At 61.7% G+C, this 16,530-nt stretch overlaps 1 protein-coding gene across 2 annotated transcripts; it reads left to right on the top strand.

Annotated features, from left to right (window-relative positions):
* The first annotated feature begins 10 nt into the window (after nt 1-10).
* On the top strand, nt 11-16,179 carry RHBDF1 (rhomboid 5 homolog 1). 2 transcript variants are annotated; one of them, XM_068566161.1, is made up of 18 exons: nt 11-120; nt 8,701-8,841; nt 8,911-9,041; nt 9,991-10,204; nt 10,645-10,854; nt 10,928-11,050; nt 11,123-11,280; nt 11,791-12,048; nt 12,149-12,260; nt 12,380-12,454; nt 12,535-12,696; nt 13,783-13,883; nt 14,044-14,107; nt 14,493-14,587; nt 14,803-14,878; nt 14,951-15,051; nt 15,159-15,312; nt 15,517-16,179. In XM_068566161.1, the coding sequence occupies exons 2-18, from the start codon at nt 8,725-8,727 to the stop codon at nt 15,934-15,936; spliced, it is 2,571 nt and encodes an 856-aa protein (XP_068422262.1). In that variant the 5' UTR covers nt 11-120; nt 8,701-8,724; the 3' UTR covers nt 15,937-16,179. The 2 variants fall into 2 exon arrangements, with proteins under 2 accessions (XP_068422262.1, XP_068422261.1); XM_068566160.1 differs by having other exon boundaries at nt 8,701-9,041.
* The last annotated feature ends 351 nt before the right edge of the window (nt 16,180-16,530 follow it).

Genomic DNA, 16,530 nt, shown 5'->3' with positions numbered 1-16,530 from the left:
TCGCTCCATGGCATTCCCGGGCGGGCGGGCGGGGACTCGGCGCGGGTGCCCTCGGGCCGGCGGCGGCAGCCCCTCCCCGAAGCCCTCAGGATCCCCGAGGCCCCGGTGCCGGCGGCGGCGGTGAGTGAGCGCGCGGGGTGGGGGGCGCGGGGCGCGGGCCGAGTGGGTTCCGGGGCTGCGTCCGCCGCGCGCGGGGCCCGTCCCCACCCTTCCACGGCCCGAAGCCGCTCGGAGCGGCCGGAGTCTGGCTGCGTCCCGGCTTCGGGCGACTCTCCGCCCGAGGCGGCCGGACTTTCCTTCCCGGAGTTTCCCGAGCCGCCCGAGGAGGCGGCCCAGCCCCGGATTCCTAACCCGGCGCGCAGCAAAAATAGCCCGTGGCCGGATTAGCGCGCCCCGGCGGCCTGACCCGGCCGGACGTCTCGGCTCCATTCCCCGCCCGACAGCTGAGGGTCCCGGGAGCGGGAGGGCTCGGAGTCCGGGGTGTCCCCAGGCGCCTCTGAGCTGTACCCTCCCCCCCTTACGCTTTCCTTCCCGGCCACCACCAGTGGGTGGTGTCTCCAAGTCGAAACTCCAGCTCAGAGGGTGGGACTTCTCCGGATCATCCCTGTCCCAGCCGTGTTCCCTGGGGATGGGAATAATTTCAGCAATAATAGCAGTAGCTGTGGAGCTGGGGGGCGGGCGGTGCGAGGAGGGAGTGACCCCACCTTCCGCTTCACAACCCAATCTCCCCGGCTTTAAACAGTGGAAGCTGCCGGGCACTTTCCCTACCCTGTGCTCAGTGGCCAAGAGGAGCAGGCCAGGGCTGAGCCTGTGGCCACTACACGGTGCCTCAAAGCAGGCCTGCTGGGGAGATTGCTGGACCCCAGGTGCTCAGGGCACTGGAGGAGGGCCTGGCTGTCTGCCCTGCCGGGGGCATGTCTGTGGGGCTGGGTGGGGAATGGGCAGGGGAGCCAGATGGTCCTGAGCAGAGTTCCTTCTTCTGTGTGTGCAGTTTGGGGTGGCGTGTCTGTGTGTCTGTCTGGGTGGGCGAGGTCTGGGTCTGGAGGCCCTAGCCCTGTGCTGGGAAAGGCCCCCCCACCCCCACCTGGGGACTTCCTGGCAGAGAAGATTCAAGGATGAAACTGGCTTTTCAGGTTTGGCCCAGCCAGATGCTGGGTTCTCCCCACCCCTGTGGAGCCAGCCCCAGCCCCCTTAGCCCCCACCCAGAGGTTGGGAGGAAGCTGGGCCACCCAGCAGATGGCGGGGCCCAAGGAGTCCCTGAGGCTGAGTTCCCTGCAACCAGGGGTTATTCTGGGCAAGCTGGGTCCTTTTCCTTGAGAAAAGCAGGGGCTACTAGCAGGGGCTACTAGTGGGGCATAAGAGTTGAGTGGCCCTGGATGGAATGTGCCAGGCCCCAGGCTGCTTCCCAAACCCTCCAAGCAACCTCCGCCCATTGCACAGAGAGCTGACTGAGAGCACCAGAGCTGGAGCAGTGCAGTGACAGCATCCCCCGTCCAGCGTCAGTGGGGTCCAGCGTCAGTGGGCCGGCCGGCAAACCACTGCCCTTGGGAGCTTGAATTCTAGGGGAGCCCTTGGTTCAGAGGGAGTCACGCAGGCCTTGCCTGCCTTCCTGGGCCCACCCTCAGGGCCTCTGGACTCAAGCTGCTGCTCAGGGCACCTCCTGTAGCTCATCTCCCCAGATGTGAGGGGCTCCCCCCGCCCGCACCTCCCCAGCTCCAGTCCCTCCATTTCATCGGTGTCTGTGACAGGATCGACTTTCAGCCCAAGGATCAGATTCCTTCGCTTCTGCCTGTTTTCTGGGTTAGGTGCGTTTGAGGGTGACTCCTTCCTCCCTGAACTGAGATGCTCTGGGTGGAGGTGGGGTGGAGTGGTGGCCCAGAGGGGCCTGTTAGCCCTCCCCAGCCTGAGGAGCCCAGATGGTCTGCCCCTCCCCTGGGGGGCTGTGGCTACCTCCCCGTCTCCTGGGCAGACATGGCCCCAGGCTTTGAACCCCCCTGGAGGCTTGGTGACCACAGGTGGTGACTGGCCTCTCTGAGCCTCAGTTTCCTGATCTGTAAGATGGACACAGAGGACCCCTGCAGGGGTTGTGACAGGTCAGTGAGGCTAGCCAGAGTCAGGTTTGAGGCAGGTGTGCCAGGCTTCTGCTGACTGAAGCCATTTCTGCTCCGATAATCGACTTCAGGGGCTTGGTGTCCCCTCCCGCGGCCTTGCAGATACTATCCAGCAGCTGATGTGTCCTGAGAAGGGTTGCTAAGCCAGAGGGTATGTGGGCACCGGGAGCTCGTGTGGGGGTGGGGGGTTGGTCAGGGGCACTTGTGGGGCCTCTAACTGGTGATTAGGCTGCTCATCTGCCTTCTGTCCAGGCCTGTTGATGGGATGTGGGTCTTTCCACTGTGCAGCTTGAGACAGGCTTGCACCTACCTCCCAAGGTCCAGCTAGATTCCAGATTGTCCCACCCAGAAGCTGCTATAGCTGAGCCCCTGCCCTACCCCACTGCTGGCTGTGTGGCACGGATGGGTCCTCTGACCTTTCTGAGCCTGGGGCTCCCCGACCCCAGGGTGCGTCCACCCTGCCAGACCCAGCCGGGTCATAGGCTTTAATTCTGGTGGCCAGTGACCCTCTGGGTCATAGTCTGCCGAGCCTTTGGGCAGCTCCCAGTCCACAGGGCCAGTGCCCCCTTTCCTGCACCACCCTCCCAGGGCAGTTACCTTCAGGGCCTCCTGTGCAGAGAGCCTCCTGTGGTTCTGTTGTTGGATCCCTGCATCCCTATCATCTGGGGTGACAGCTGGTGATGGGCGCCTTGGGGGGGTAGGGATCTGATGTGTCCTCTTGGGGACAGCACGGGGCACCCAGCAAGCCACTGGCCAGGTGTCAGGTCTGCCCTGCTCCCTTCTGAACCTCATATCTTCCACAGAAAAGTGGAGGGGTCTCTGGGAGGGGTGAGGGCCTGGCCAGGATCATTCCCGACAAGATGCCGGTTACTGATGATGAGGTCAAGAGGCACAGGGCAGCCAGCTCACTTTCGCTTTGCCACATAGTAGCACGTAGTGGAGGACTGAATTCTAGGCTGCCAGACAGCTGGCGATCCCCCCTCCCAAGGGAGACCTGGCGCCGGGCATCAGACTAGGGGTCAGACAGGACACTGAGGGTCAGAGGTCAGGGCTCACGTGGGGAGGTCAGAGGAGCTGGCGCCTCCTGGGACCATGCTCAGGTGAGCTGGGCACACGTCTGGGCAGGTGTCCTGGGGTGGGCCCAATTGCTCCAGCTGACATGGGTGGCCGGCAGTCCCCTGGGCAGGTTAGGCCCCAGGCTTGGTGGGTCTGGTCCTGGGGCCGGGCCGCTTGCTTGACCTCCAGCTGCCCCTGGTCCGTGTTGTCCCTCAAGTGTGCAGGGCAGGCCTAAGTGCAGAAATAGAGGGTCCAGCTTAATCCCGGCCACAGCCTGTCCAGGCCTGGGTGGGCCAGAACTTCTCCCCGGTCTCCTCCTGCCTCTTGGCCACATCTTCCCAAACTGGGCCTCCCCAAAGGGTGTCGCCTGGGTCCTCCCACGCCTTGTGCTCTGGTTGAACGCGCTCCCGGGCCCTCCTTGGGGAGCTCCCCACAGCCGGTAGGCAGCACCAGCCTGCTCGTTTGTTTGTTTGTTTCTTTTTAGTTGAAGTATAGGTGACTTACAATATTATATACGTTTTAGGTCCAGCCTGTTTTTTTTTTGATTCAGCTGCCGCTTCTCGAGCACCTACTGTGTGCCCAGCACTGCTGTGGCCCCTGATTTTCGGAGGGGAAAATTCAGGCTCTCTCAGGGTTGCAGGTGGTAGAGGGGAGCTGGGTCAGTGCACAGTGTCTCAGGCCAGGCTCCCCGACACTGGCCTACCTGCACTGGCTCCTGCTTCTGGACCCTCCTGGACCCCTGCCCAGGGTCCCCCGTCATCCCCAGAGCAGGCGTGGCTGCTTCTCAGGGCTGCCCCACAGCCCTCCACCCTGCTGGCTGCAGCGGCTCCCACTCCCCTCGCTCCTGCTTGAAGCAGCCCTGGTGGTCCCGGTACCCTGCGGGCCCTCCCTCTGCATCCCCTCCAGCCTCACCCCACACTCCTGAGCTGCTCAGAGCTCCGTCCTCACAGTTAGCTTTTGCTTCATCAGCCTCCCCGCTGCGCTTCTAGTTGCCTGTTTGGGTGTCTCCTGGTGGGTCTGGGCCCCGGGTGGGCAGCCACGAATGTCACCAGAGTGACTCAGACGGCAGGCAGGCCCTCCCTGGGCTGTGGTCTCTCCCTGCACTGAGGGACAGCAGAGCAGAGATGCTGTTGGGATTCCCCCTCAGGGACCGTCTAGGAACAAGAGCCCACTGTGCGCCTGGGGGAGACCCAGACACTGAGCCACTGTCTCCTCTGGGCGGGCGCTGTGCCCCCTTCCCGGCCCAGACTCTTTGTCCGGTCTGGGCCCGACCCTCCCCCACACCCTCAGGGTCCACTGTGGAGCCACCCCCGACCCTGCTTGTGAATCCCACCCACTTGATGCCCAGATTGCCGCAGGGGCGCTGGGGGATTGGGCACACAGGGGCGGGTCAGGCCGGGAACCCATAGCACTGAGGGCAGGGAGCTGTGTGGGTTATGGGGCACCCTCCAGCTTCTGCCCCAAACACAGGAGGGATCTGGTGGGGTGAGGGCCACTGGGAGGTCTGTGTGTCCAGGCAGGGAGCTGGTGCCTCCCTCGTGAGGGGAGCGGCTCCTGTGTCTGGTGGGCCCAGGCCAGCGGGGGTCGGGGGGGCGTCTGGCTCCTGTGTGTGCTCACCACCCCCTTCCCACCTCCTTGCTTGTGCTGTTTCTGTTCCCACCCGATCATGTGGTAGCTCCCCCTCCCAGACCCAAGTGAAGGGGCATCTTTGGGAACTTGCCATCACCCCACTTCATGGGGACGGGCCCCTGCTAGCTCATGCTCTGAAATGACCAGTGATCATTCAGCAGTGGCTCTGGAGCAGGCCTGTCCTAGGCACTGTGGACCTGGCATGACAGGACCGGACAGCACACACGTGGGTGTGCTCCCGGCCGTGCCAGGGGAATCCAGGGCCTGTCAGGGAGGGGCTGCCTGACTGAGGCGGGGGGTCCTTGAACACATGGGCAGAATGCGTGTACTGGGAGAGCCAGGTGTGAGGAGAGGCTGTGGGAGCACAGTGGGAGCCAGGGAGGGTCGCAGGTGTGTGTGTGGTGCTGAGCCAGTCAGCTGGCAAAGGTTCCTGGCACTCTTTTTTTTTTTTTTTTTAATATTTATTTATTTATTTAGGCTGTGCAGGATCTTTAGTTGTGACATGCGGACTTCTTAGTTGCAGCATGTGGATCTTAGTTGCGGCATGTGGGATCTAGTTCCCTGACCAGGGAACGCACCCGAGCCCCCTGCATTGGGAGCATGGAGCCCTACCCACTGGACCACCAGGGAAGTCCCTTCCTGGCACTCTTGAGTGGAGAACCAGCTTCTGTCACCTAGAGGTGCTGGGCGTGCGTGGGGAGGCTCCTGTAGGGGCTCGTCCCTGGCACCCAGCCTGCCTGGTACCAGCAGTGATCCCGGGTCCACACTTGGCCTCTCTGCACCTCACAATAGCTTCACCAGGAGCGTATGAAACTCTGTGAGGCATGGGGTGGTCGGGTGGCAGGGACAGACTTAAGGTACCATAGCCTCTCCCATCTGAAATGCTAAGGGGGTCCCCATCCTGTCTGGCCCCTTCCTGACAAGGCCCCATGGGCACAGCACCATCTGAGGGGTCCGATCGCCCAGATCTCCACCTGGCAGGCCCGGCCCGCCGTGGCTCAGAGGGTGCACCCAGGGTGCTGTCCCAGCCCTGCAGGTTCTGGGCGCGCCTCTCAGCACCTTCTGCCTTCTCGATACGCCTAACGCTGTCTGAGGTTCCACCATGAGTGCTTGAGACCCGGAGCTGTCCTGCCCAGTCATTTCCTTACCAGCAGGGAGAGCTTACAATCACCTTGGTCTGTGAAGGGAGGGCTGGTGGATGACAAGGAAGACGCTGCCCTCCCAGGATGCTGACCTGTGGCCTGGTCAGCCACAGCCGTGCAGGGCTGGGCTGGGTTGTGGTGCGAGTTGGATGCCGAGTGCTGGTCTCCTGGTTCAGGTCCCGAAGGGACCCAGTTCTCGGTCAGGATGCCCTCATGTCAGACGCTGCCTCCATCCCCTCCAGGGACTCTCCATCTGACCACAGCTTGTGGGGCTCAGTGTAGGCGGGGCCAGGAAGGGATTCCCAGGGATGTGGGAACAAATGCTGCCCTCAGCCCTTTTCCTGAGACCAGAGCACGTGAGGGCAGGGGAGAGAAGCTTGGCCCTGGGAGCTGTGTTGATGGAAAGACTCCTGGGTGCATAGTCAGCTCAGGGAAAAGGTCGGAATGTGAGGGATGGGCCAAGAGTCAGAAGGCATCCCCGAAGGACTGCCTCCTTCTGGGCCTGTTCCTGGTTGGGGTAGGGCCAGTGGGAACCGTGATTAGTGTTCAGGCTCAGCCCCATTTGGTACAGGACCAGTAGGAGCTGCCAGCTGCATCCTGGCCTGGTCTCCGGTCAATATAGGGCCAGTAGGACCTGTGTGCTGGGTCCTGGGCTGGTCCCCGATTGTCGTAGGGCCAACAGAAGCTGTGAGTGTTGTCCTGGGCCTATCCCTGGGTGGCAGAGGGCCGCTAGGAGCTGGGAGCAGAATCCTGGGCTCTCCGTGTTTTGTGAGCAGCACAGCAGTGTTCTGTGCCATCCCGCGTCTGTGTCGGGGGGCCGGGGGTGGGGGATGAGTGACATCCCTGGCCGTTCCCAGGTCCATAGGGAGCTGTGGGGTGGCACTGAGCAGGGTTCTGGACCCCTGGACCTTCCCTGATCTGTAAAGGGCCAGTAGCAACTGTGTCCTTAGTTATGCCGCCTGAATATGTGGCCTTGGGCAAGACAAGCCTCTCTTTCTAGGCCTCAGTTTCCCTGTTTGTAAAGTATTTTCTCTGTATCTCTCCAGGCAGTTGAGAGGGAGGCTCCAAAGTAGAAGCTGTTTCTAGCGACCTCAGTGGATGGGTCACAGACCCCGCAGGTCAGAATCTTCAGAGTCTGAAGCTCTTTGAGAGGCTGAGGAATTTTGGAGTCTCCACCACGCTCCTGCTATCCTTGCCCCCCTTGTGCTAGGAACCCTTCTAGTCTTGGATATCCTGTTTCCAGGCCTTGTGATCCTTCTCTGGGGCCGGGGAAGCAGATATGCCCTGAAACTGCCATTTCGTAAAGGGGGAATTAAGTGCCAAGGAGCCATGCTTATGTGGCCACTGCCTCATGGTCACATGGCCAGGCTGGGGTGGCCCAAATCAAGCCCTGGCCTCTCTGCTCTGGGTCTCAGATGCTTAAGGTGGCACGGAGCAAGGCGTCTCCAAGCACTGTGGGGCTTTGCTGCTGTTTCTGGGCCTGTGGCGCCCCCTTGTGGTCACAGCGGCCTTTTCACCAGGTGCTTTCCAGGAGGTCCCTTGGCTATAGGAGCCCTTGGCCCCTGGGAAGCCAGGTGGTCCCTCCTCTGAGAGATGGAGGGACCACGCACCCTGTCGTGGGCATAGTGAGCCCTCTGTCTCTGGAGCAGCTGTCATGGTGGTTAAGAAACTGAGGTCTGTGTCCAATAGGCTTGAGATTTGCCCCGTGTACAGACCGGGTCAGCCCCTCAGCTTGCCTCTGCCCTCGTGCTTATTCATACCTCTGCACTGGCCATTCCCTGTGTGGGGAACACCCTGCCACCTAACCTTGCTCACTAGATCAACTCGAAAGCCTTTGCTCAGCTGTCACCGCACAGAGAGGCATCACTCCTCTGGCAACTGTAATGAGCTGTTTTCTGGGTTTTTTCAAATTAACTTTTTAAAAAAAATTTATTTTTGGTTGCGTTGGGTCTTCGTTGCTGTGCGCGGGCTTTCTCTGGTTGCAGCGAGTGGGGGCTGCTCTTCGTTGTGCGCGGGCCTCTCATTGTGGTGGCTTCTCTCATTGCGGAGCGTGGGCTCTAGGTGTGCGGGCTTCAGTAGTTGTGGCACGCAGGCTCAGTAGTTGTGGCACACGGGCTTAGTTGCTCCGTGGCATGTGGGATCTTCCCGGACCAGGGATCGAACCCATGTCCCCTGCATTGGCAGGCGGATTCTTAACCACTGTGCCACCCGGGAAGTCCTAATGGGCTGTTTTATCCCTGTCACACGTTGCAGCCTTTAGCACAGTGTATCTACGAGTAAGCTTATTGTTTGTCTGGACTCTAAGCTTGAGGAGTGCAGGGATTTTTGTGTTTCTGTTTCCCTGCTTCTCCACCAAGATGTCCCAAGCACCTAGGAGTGGCTCATAGTAGGTCCTCAACTATTCATCACATGAATGCATGTCGTCTGAGGACCTAGTGCGTGCCCAGCCGTGTCTTTCGGGACAACAGAGGCAGGAACCGAGCGCGTGGGTGCTGAGCCCGTGCTGGGACTCTGGCAGTGGAGCCATGCCCATGCCTGTTAGGCTATCCCTGCTTCTTCCTCCTCCTGGGTCTGGGCCGCGTGAACCCTCAGAGATCTGCCAGTGCTGTTTTTTGGCTGCGCCGTGCGGCTTGCAGCATCTTAGTTCCCTGACCAGGGATTGAACCCGGGCCCCCGGCAGTGAAAGTGTGGAGTCCTAACCACTGGGCCGCCAGGGAAGTGCCTGTCAGCGCTGTTATTGAATAACACACCACGCCCCCTAGGCCCCCCTAGCTCTGCCTGGAACCATGGGTGAGGCCCGCAGGGACAGCACCAGCAGCCTGCAGCGCAAGAAGCCGCCGTGGCTGAAGCTGGATATCCCGGCCGTGGTGCCCCCGGCAGCAGAGGAGTCCAGCTTCCTGCAGGTAGGCCCTGGCCAGCGGGGGCTGCAGGTGCAGCCCATCCAGCCGCCTCACTGGGTCCCCGTTGCCCAGCCCCTGAGACGCCAGGCGTTCCTGCGGAGCGTGAGCATGCCGGCCGAGCCCGCCCACGTTCCCTCACCCCACCAGGAGCCCCGGCGGCTGGGGCTGCAGCGCCAGATGTCCATCACACAGACCATCCGCAGGTACTTCGCTGTCCTGGCTGCTCCGCGGTGGGCTGGGGGCTGGGCCGGTGGGACAGAGGCAGGCATACAGGGTCCCCTTCGGGCACTGGGGCTGGGAGTGGGGCAAGGGCTTTCTCCTCCATCCTGTCCCCACATCACCCTGTCCTCCTCCTGCTCTGGGGACTGACTGCTGTCACCTACTGCCTTTCTCTGCCCCCCCGCCCAGCGCTTGCTCTCTCCTCTCTCTCTCCCCACCCCCCCACCCAATGCTCTGGTCCCCCCCGAACAGCCGACAGGTGCGCTTTGGGCGTGTCCACACTCTGCCCCTGTTGGGCCCCCCTGCTGCCCGCAGGGCCCTCACACAGCGCTCGTCTCTCTCTCGGTCCCTGCTCAGGTACCTTGGGCAGGGCATGAGTGTGTTGGCGTCAGCTGGTGTGTGCATGGCTTGTGACCTCCCGGGAGCTGCCAGCGTGGTTGGTGTCCCCCGGGGCTCCTGACGGCAGGTGCTGGCAGTGTTTTTGCGTGCGCGTCCAAGGACTGTGGGCAGCCTGCCTGGGTGTGTGGCGCCCACTGCCTGAGTTCTGTGGTGTCCAAGGTCAAGCTGCTGCCCAGGGCCACGCTTTCTCTGGCTGAGCTAAGGGCTGAACTCTGACCTCTGTCTCCAGACTCAGTGTCTCCCGACAAATGCCCGTCTTAGGGATGGCGTGAGGGCCTGTGTGAAATGCTCACCTATTTCACCAAGGCCTGCCATCTTTGGTGCTGGTGGCAGTTTGGAGCTGGCTAATTGTTTAGAGGGTGGCCAGGGCCGAAACCCACTTACCCTCTTTATCAGACCCAGCCCACCTGGACCCCAGACCCTGGAGTGTCCGGAGGCCTGGGGCGGGCATGCTGCCCAGGTGGAGTGCCTCTGAGGCCCCTGCTGGGGAGAGGGGACAGCTGGCCTCCCCTTGCTGAGTCCCTCCCCTGGCAGGGGCACTGCTGACTGGTTTGGAGTGAGCAAGGATAGTGACAGCACCCAGAAGTGGCAGCGCAAGAGTATCCGTCACTGCAGCCAGCGCTACGGGAAGCTGAAGCCCCAGGTCATCCGGGAGCTAGACCTGCCCAGCCAGGACAATGTGTCGCTGACCAGCACTGAGACGCCCCCTCCTCTGTACGTGGGGCCCTGCCAGCTGGGCATGCAGAAGGTATGCTCTCCTGCTGCTGCCTCCCACAGTTCCCTCACTCTGCTGCCCTGAGCTGGGGCTGGGGACACAGCCAGTCTAAGCACAGGAGGTTGCTTGGAGCTCACGGTCTGGGAGGGTGGTCGATGGTCCCGTAAAGGCACCTAAGATACTCTCTGGTAAGGGGGGCTTGGGGGAGAGGACAGGGTCCTGGGATTGTACCACATGCCAGCCTATGCGTGGGAGAGCATCCCAGGATGAACAGCAGCGTAAAGGAAATACAGGCGGAGAACGGGACCCCTCTGGTGCAGTGGGGTGGGGTGGTACCCACTCAGCTGTCCAGGGACCCACTGGGGAGTGGGACGAGCAGCAGCTGTGTTCTCCACGGTGGGGTCTGGGGTGGGGAAGAAGCCCCCTTGGCGATGACCCAGCCCCCGACTCCTGCATCTCCTCCCCTCCTCCAGATCATAGATCCCCTGGCCCGGGGCCGGGCCTTCCGCTTGGCGGATGATGCCGCCGACGGCCTGAGTGCCCCGCACACGCCGGTCACGCCGGGTGCCGCCTCCCTCTGCTCCTTCTCCAGCTCCCGTTCGGGTTTCAACCGGCTCCCGCGGCGGCGCAAGCGCGAGTCGGTGGCCAAGATGAGCTTCCGGGCAGCCGCTGCGCTGGTGAAGGTGGGTGCAGGGGCCGGGGTGGGGGCAGGGGCTGAGCCAGCACCACGCTGCGTCCTCACCCCCTCGCTGGCAGGGCCGCTCGGTTAGGGATGGCACACTGCGCCGGCTCCAGCGCCGAAGCTTCACTCCTGCCAGCTTCCTGGAGGAGGACACGGCTGACTTCCCCGATGAGCTGGACACATCCTTCTTTGCCCGGGTAAGAGCCTGGCACCATCACCCATGACCCCGGTGCCTATGCTTCCCACGCTGACCGTGCGTGTTTGCTCAGGAAGGTGTCCTCCACGAGGAGCTGTCCACGTACCCAGATGAGGTGTTCGAGTCCCCATCGGAGGCAGCGCTCAAGGACTGGGAGAGGGCCCCGGAGCAGGCGGACCTCACGGGTGGGGCCCTGGCCCGCAGCGAGCTGGAGCGCAGCCACCTGATGTTGTGAGTGCCTCCTGGCGCGCTCCGAGGGGGCCGGGGGGCAGGTCCTGCGGCTCTCAGGAGCAGCTGGCCCCAAAGGCACGACCCTAGAGGGCCCCGGGAGGGGGTCATCTTGTGGACTGGGAACCCAGCTTGGCAACTGTGCTTGGGGAACCCAGGGGTGGGCACCATTTGAGTCTGGGCTGCCCACGCCTGGAACAGGATCACAGTCCCAGAGCCCACAGGCTGGAGAGAATCTCGGGGGAAGGAGGAGGTGACGTAGTTAACACTCGCAGATTAGCAGGGACCCTCCTGTAGGTCCGAACCCACCTCCCTGCCATGCCAGGAGTGGCTGGGGATCACGCTTTTACTGGTAAGGAGGGGGCTGACATTAGCCTGCCACACAGTGTCTTCACCGCTAGTTGGGAGCAGGACAGACAAGGAGGGCCGCCCGTGTTCGCCCGTGTCCCGCCGGGGATGGACTGCGGCAGGTGGGAGGTCTGGGGCTGGGAGTGATGGCACCCCTTCCCCCAGGCCCCTGGAACGTGGCTGGCGCAAGCAGAAGGAGGGCGGTGCAGCGGCCCCGCAGCCCAAGGTGCGGCTGCGGCAGGAGGTGGTGAGCGCCGCGGGTCAGCGGCGGGGCCAGCGCATCGCGATGCCGGTGCGCAAGTTCTTCGCCAGGGAGAAGCGGCCATATGGGCTGGGCATGGTGGGCCGGCTAACCAACCGTACTTACCGCAAGCGAATTGACAGCTATGTCAAACGCCAGATTGAGGACATGGACGACCACAGGTAGGCGTGGAGGGGATGCGGCTTCGGGAAGGCAAGGCTCCAGGTGGGCGTGGGGGCTCCGGGCTGGGGATGCCGCCTCTGCTGACGCTTTGCCCCGCAGGCCCTTCTTCACCTACTGGCTCACCTTTGTGCACTCGCTCGTCACCATTCTAGCCGTGTGCATCTATGGCGTGGCACCCGTAGGCTTCTCACAGCACGAGACCGTAGACTCGGTGAGCCTCGGCGCCCTCCCTGGCGAACCCTGGGCTCTGGGCTCCCTCCCACCCATTCTCCTCCACCCGAGGAGAGGGCTCGGCTGAGATCCGTCTGATCTTTCTCCCCAACCTCCCAGGTGCTGCGCAACCGAGGGGTCTATGAGAATGTCAAGTACGTTCAGCAGGAGAACTTCTGGATCGGGCCCAGCTCGGTGAGGGCGGGGCCTGGCGGGGGCGGGGCCCCTGGGCTGGCGGAGGGCCCGGCCGCAGCTGCACATCCTCTTCCCCACAGGAGGCTCTCATTCACCTGGGTGCCAAGTTCTCGCCCTGCATGCGCCAGGATCCGCAGGTGCATAGTTTCATCCACGCTGCGCGTGAGCGTGAGAAGCACTCGGCCTGCTGTGTGCGTAACGACCGGTCTGGCTGCGTGCAGACCTCGGAAGAGGAGTGCTCGGTGAGTGCCCGCCCGCAGCTCAGCTCGCACCTTTGTCTGCACCTTGTGTTTGTGGTTATCTTGGGACTTCAGATAGAGCCGGTTGGTTATCCTAAACCCCTAGTTCTCAGCACATTATGCCGTCCGTCTGTGCCAGGCCCCTTGCATCACATTCTTTCCTTTTTATCCCACACCTCCTCCATCTCCTGCTGCTCACCCTGTAGACCCTGTGTCCTTAATTTTTTTTTTTTTTTTTTTTTTATGGCCGCGCTGCAAGGCTTGCGGGATCCTAGTTCCCCGACCAGGGATCGAACCCAGGCCCGGCATTGAAAGCACCGAGTCCTAACCACTGGACCGCCAGGGAATTACACATGTGTCCTTAATTTGGGTGTGCTCTTCCCACACGTGTCCATCTTGTTTTTGTGCACGTGTCTTAAGTTTCTATAAATGGTATTGCCTTTTCCCACTAAATTAAAAAAAAATTTTTTTTTGAATATTTATTTATTTGGCTGCATCGGGTCTTATTTGCGGCAGGCGGGATCTTTGTTGCGGCGAGTGGGCTTCTCTCTAGTTGTGGAATGTGGGTTTTTTCTCTCCTCCAGTCGTGGTGCGCGGGCTCCAGAGTGCATGGGCTCTGGAGTTTATGGCACGTGGGCTCTCTCATTGAGGAGCACGAGCTCAGTAGTTATGGCGCGAGGGCTCAGTTGCCCTGCGGCATGTGGGATCCCAGTTCCCCGACCAGAGATCGAACCCGTGTCCCCTGCATTGGAAGGCGGACTCATTTCCACTGGACCACCAGGGAAGTCCCTGAATTTTAAAAACGTTATCCAAGTTTTTATCATCTTATGTGGAGGTGCCATAGTTTGTACCAGTTCTCTGATTTTGGACACTGGTGGTTTCTATTTTTAAGCTAATAGGAACTACGCTGTTGAATTCCTTATAACCATCTCCCAACATGCGAGCGATTTCCAGGGTGTAAGTTCAGAGCGGTGGGGGTGTAGAACCAGAGGGAGGAGCTCAGAATCAGTGCTTCTGATTCCCGCCATCTGGAAACTGCACCGGGACAGGGTGGGCTCTGACCAGAGCTGAGCCCGTGTCCTCCCACAGTCCACGCTGGCAGTGTGGGTGAAGTGGCCCTTCCATCCCAGCGCCCCAGACCTTGCTGGCCACAAGAGGCAGTTTGGCTCTGTCTGCCACCAGGACCCCAGGTCAGTCCTGCTGGCCCCTCCCTTACCTTCCTTTGTCCATGTCTCCCTTGGGAGTGCGGGTGGAGAGAGGTATAATAGCTCTCCTTGTTGTCCAGTCGGGCAGGAGGGGGCTAAGCCAAGGGCACAAAGCAAGGACTGACCACATCCTGGGCTCGTGCAGGGTGTGTGATGAGCCTTCCTCCGAGGACCCTCATGAGTGGCCAGATGACATCACCAAGTGGCCGGTGAGCCGGGGTGGAGGGGTTGTTTGGGAGTCGCCCTTATCGTGTGGGGGAGGCATCCACACCTCATCCATCAGTGATGCCAGAGGTCCCCATTGTGGGACCATCCTGTGCTTCCAGATGCTCGGCCCTGGCTGTTAGCCAGCCTGTCCGTCCGCCACAGCTGACCTCTCTGAGCAGAACCCCACGTGGAGCCTTGGGAGGTCAAATGACATTATTCCAATTTGATAGATGGTCAAACTGAGGCTTAGGGTGTAGAACCTGCTTGAAGTCAAGGGAAGCCTATTTCCCACCCTAGGAGCCTGTCCATCTTTGCCCCAACCAAGCATAGCGTGGGGCCCAAGTTTAGGGGAGACCCTGACCCAACTCACCCCCGTTTGTGACACAGATCTGCACCAAAAACAGCGCTGGGAACCACACCAACCACCCGCACATGGACTGTGTCATCACGGGCCGGCCCTGCTGCATTGGCACCAAGGGCAGGTAGGGCTGCCTGTGTGGGCATGTGCAGCTGGTCCTGGGCACAAAGTGTTGCCCTGGGGCTGTGCCCTCCTCCCCTCCCCAGTCCCAAAATAACCCAAGATACCAAGGGGCGTGGGGTGAGGAAGGGGCTGGACCTATCCAGGGCCAACAAAGGTGGGCAAGTGGGGCTGAAACCTGGGCCTGGAAGCCCTCCCAACCCTGGCCTGACCTTCCAGGTGTGAGATCACCTCCCGGGAGTACTGTGACTTCATGAGGGGCTACTTCCACGAGGAGGCCACACTCTGCTCTCAGGTAGGCCTCCGGGGTGAGGGTCCCTCCCCGTCCCCGCAGCCACGGCGGGTGCTGACAGGCCACTCTGCACAGGTGCACTGCATGGACGACGTGTGTGGGCTCTTGCCCTTCCTCAACCCCGAGGTGCCCGACCAGTTCTACCGCCTGTGGCTGTCCCTATTCTTGCACGCTGGGCAAGTGACACCATGTGGGCTGAGTGGGGTTGAGTGGAGTGGGTGGTCCCAGGGACCCCAGGAGTAGCTGGTGAGCCTTCCCTGCTGAATGGCCCCCCTCCCCACAGGATCCTGCACTGCCTGGTGTCTGTCTGCTTCCAGATGACTGTCCTACGGGACCTGGAGAAGCTGGCAGGCTGGCACCGCATAGCCATCATCTACCTGCTGAGTGGCGTCACTGGTAACCTGGCCAGTGCCATTTTCCTGCCATACCGGGCAGAGGTAAGGCTGTCCCCCAGGGTAGGGCCCTCCTACGTGCACCTGCTGCCCAGCATGAACTGGTTCCAGCACAGAGTCGAGTTGCTACAGTGCCCCGCCCGGGAGCAGCTCCACTTGGCTCCTGTCCCGATTCGCTCTGGGCGGAGGGAGGTGGGATGGGGCCACCTGCTCAGGCCCACCAGCTCACGGGCACCCACACGCCCCCAGGTGGGCCCCGCCGGCTCGCAGTTCGGCATCCTGGCCTGCCTCTTCGTGGAGCTCTTCCAGAGCTGGCAGATCCTGGCACGGCCCTGGCGTGCCTTCTTCAAGCTGCTGGCTGTGGTGCTCTTCCTCTTCACCTTCGGGCTGCTGCCCTGGATCGACAACTTCGCCCACATCTCGGGCTTCGTCAGCGGCCTCTTCCTCTCCTTTGCCTTCTTGCCCTACATCAGCTTTGGCAAGTTTGACCTGTACCGCAAGCGCTGCCAGATCATCATCTTTCAGGTGGTCTTCCTGGGCCTCCTGGCTGGCCTGGTGGTCCTCTTCTACTTCTACCCTGTGCGCTGTGAGTGGTGCGAGTTCCTCACCTGCATCCCCTTCACTGACAAGTTCTGTGAGAAGTACGAGCTGGACGCTCAGCTCCACTGAGCTGGCGGGGTGCTGGCGCCGTGTGCCCTGTGGGCCGGGGCCAGGCCTGAAGCTCGGGACTCCGCCTGCGAGCCCTGCTCCCCTTGCACAGACCCCTTGTGCCGTGTTCACTGCTGTTGAACCCCTCGTACTTCTGGGCATTTATCACAGTAGTTCCTGAGATTACCCTCTAACTAGCCTCTCGACGACCACCTCATGTGGCCAATAAATGGACCGGGAGCGTTTTAGCTGCCACTAACTTGACCAGAGCTGCCTCCTCCTTTCTGGGTTCTGGCTGGAGGCTGTGGAGGGAGGTCCTTCAGTGCCCAGGCCTCCCACTCACAAGTCCCCAAAACAGGGAACTCAGTGTCAGATGTACCTCCCAGGGAAGTCCTCAGCCAAGTGCACACACCCTGTCCCCGTTCTATAGGAGTGGTAGGCGACAAAGGGACAAGGACCTATGAATGCACAGTCACACTTCCCCACCCACACTGAGAGGCACCCCACCCCAGCACCCCCCTGCCCAGCTGGCAGCTCCAATTCCAGCCCCGGGCCACCACCCTTTCCAGGAGCTGGTGAAGGCACTGCTGTAGGTGAGCCCTTAGGCTGAAGCGG

Source organism: Eschrichtius robustus, chromosome 16, assembly GCF_028021215.1.
Source record: "Eschrichtius robustus isolate mEscRob2 chromosome 16, mEscRob2.pri, whole genome shotgun sequence".
Classification (NCBI taxonomy): Eukaryota; Metazoa; Chordata; class Mammalia; order Artiodactyla; family Eschrichtiidae; genus Eschrichtius; species Eschrichtius robustus.
Note: the sequence above shows the minus strand (reverse complement) of the source record. Positions and strands in the feature narration are given on the sequence as shown.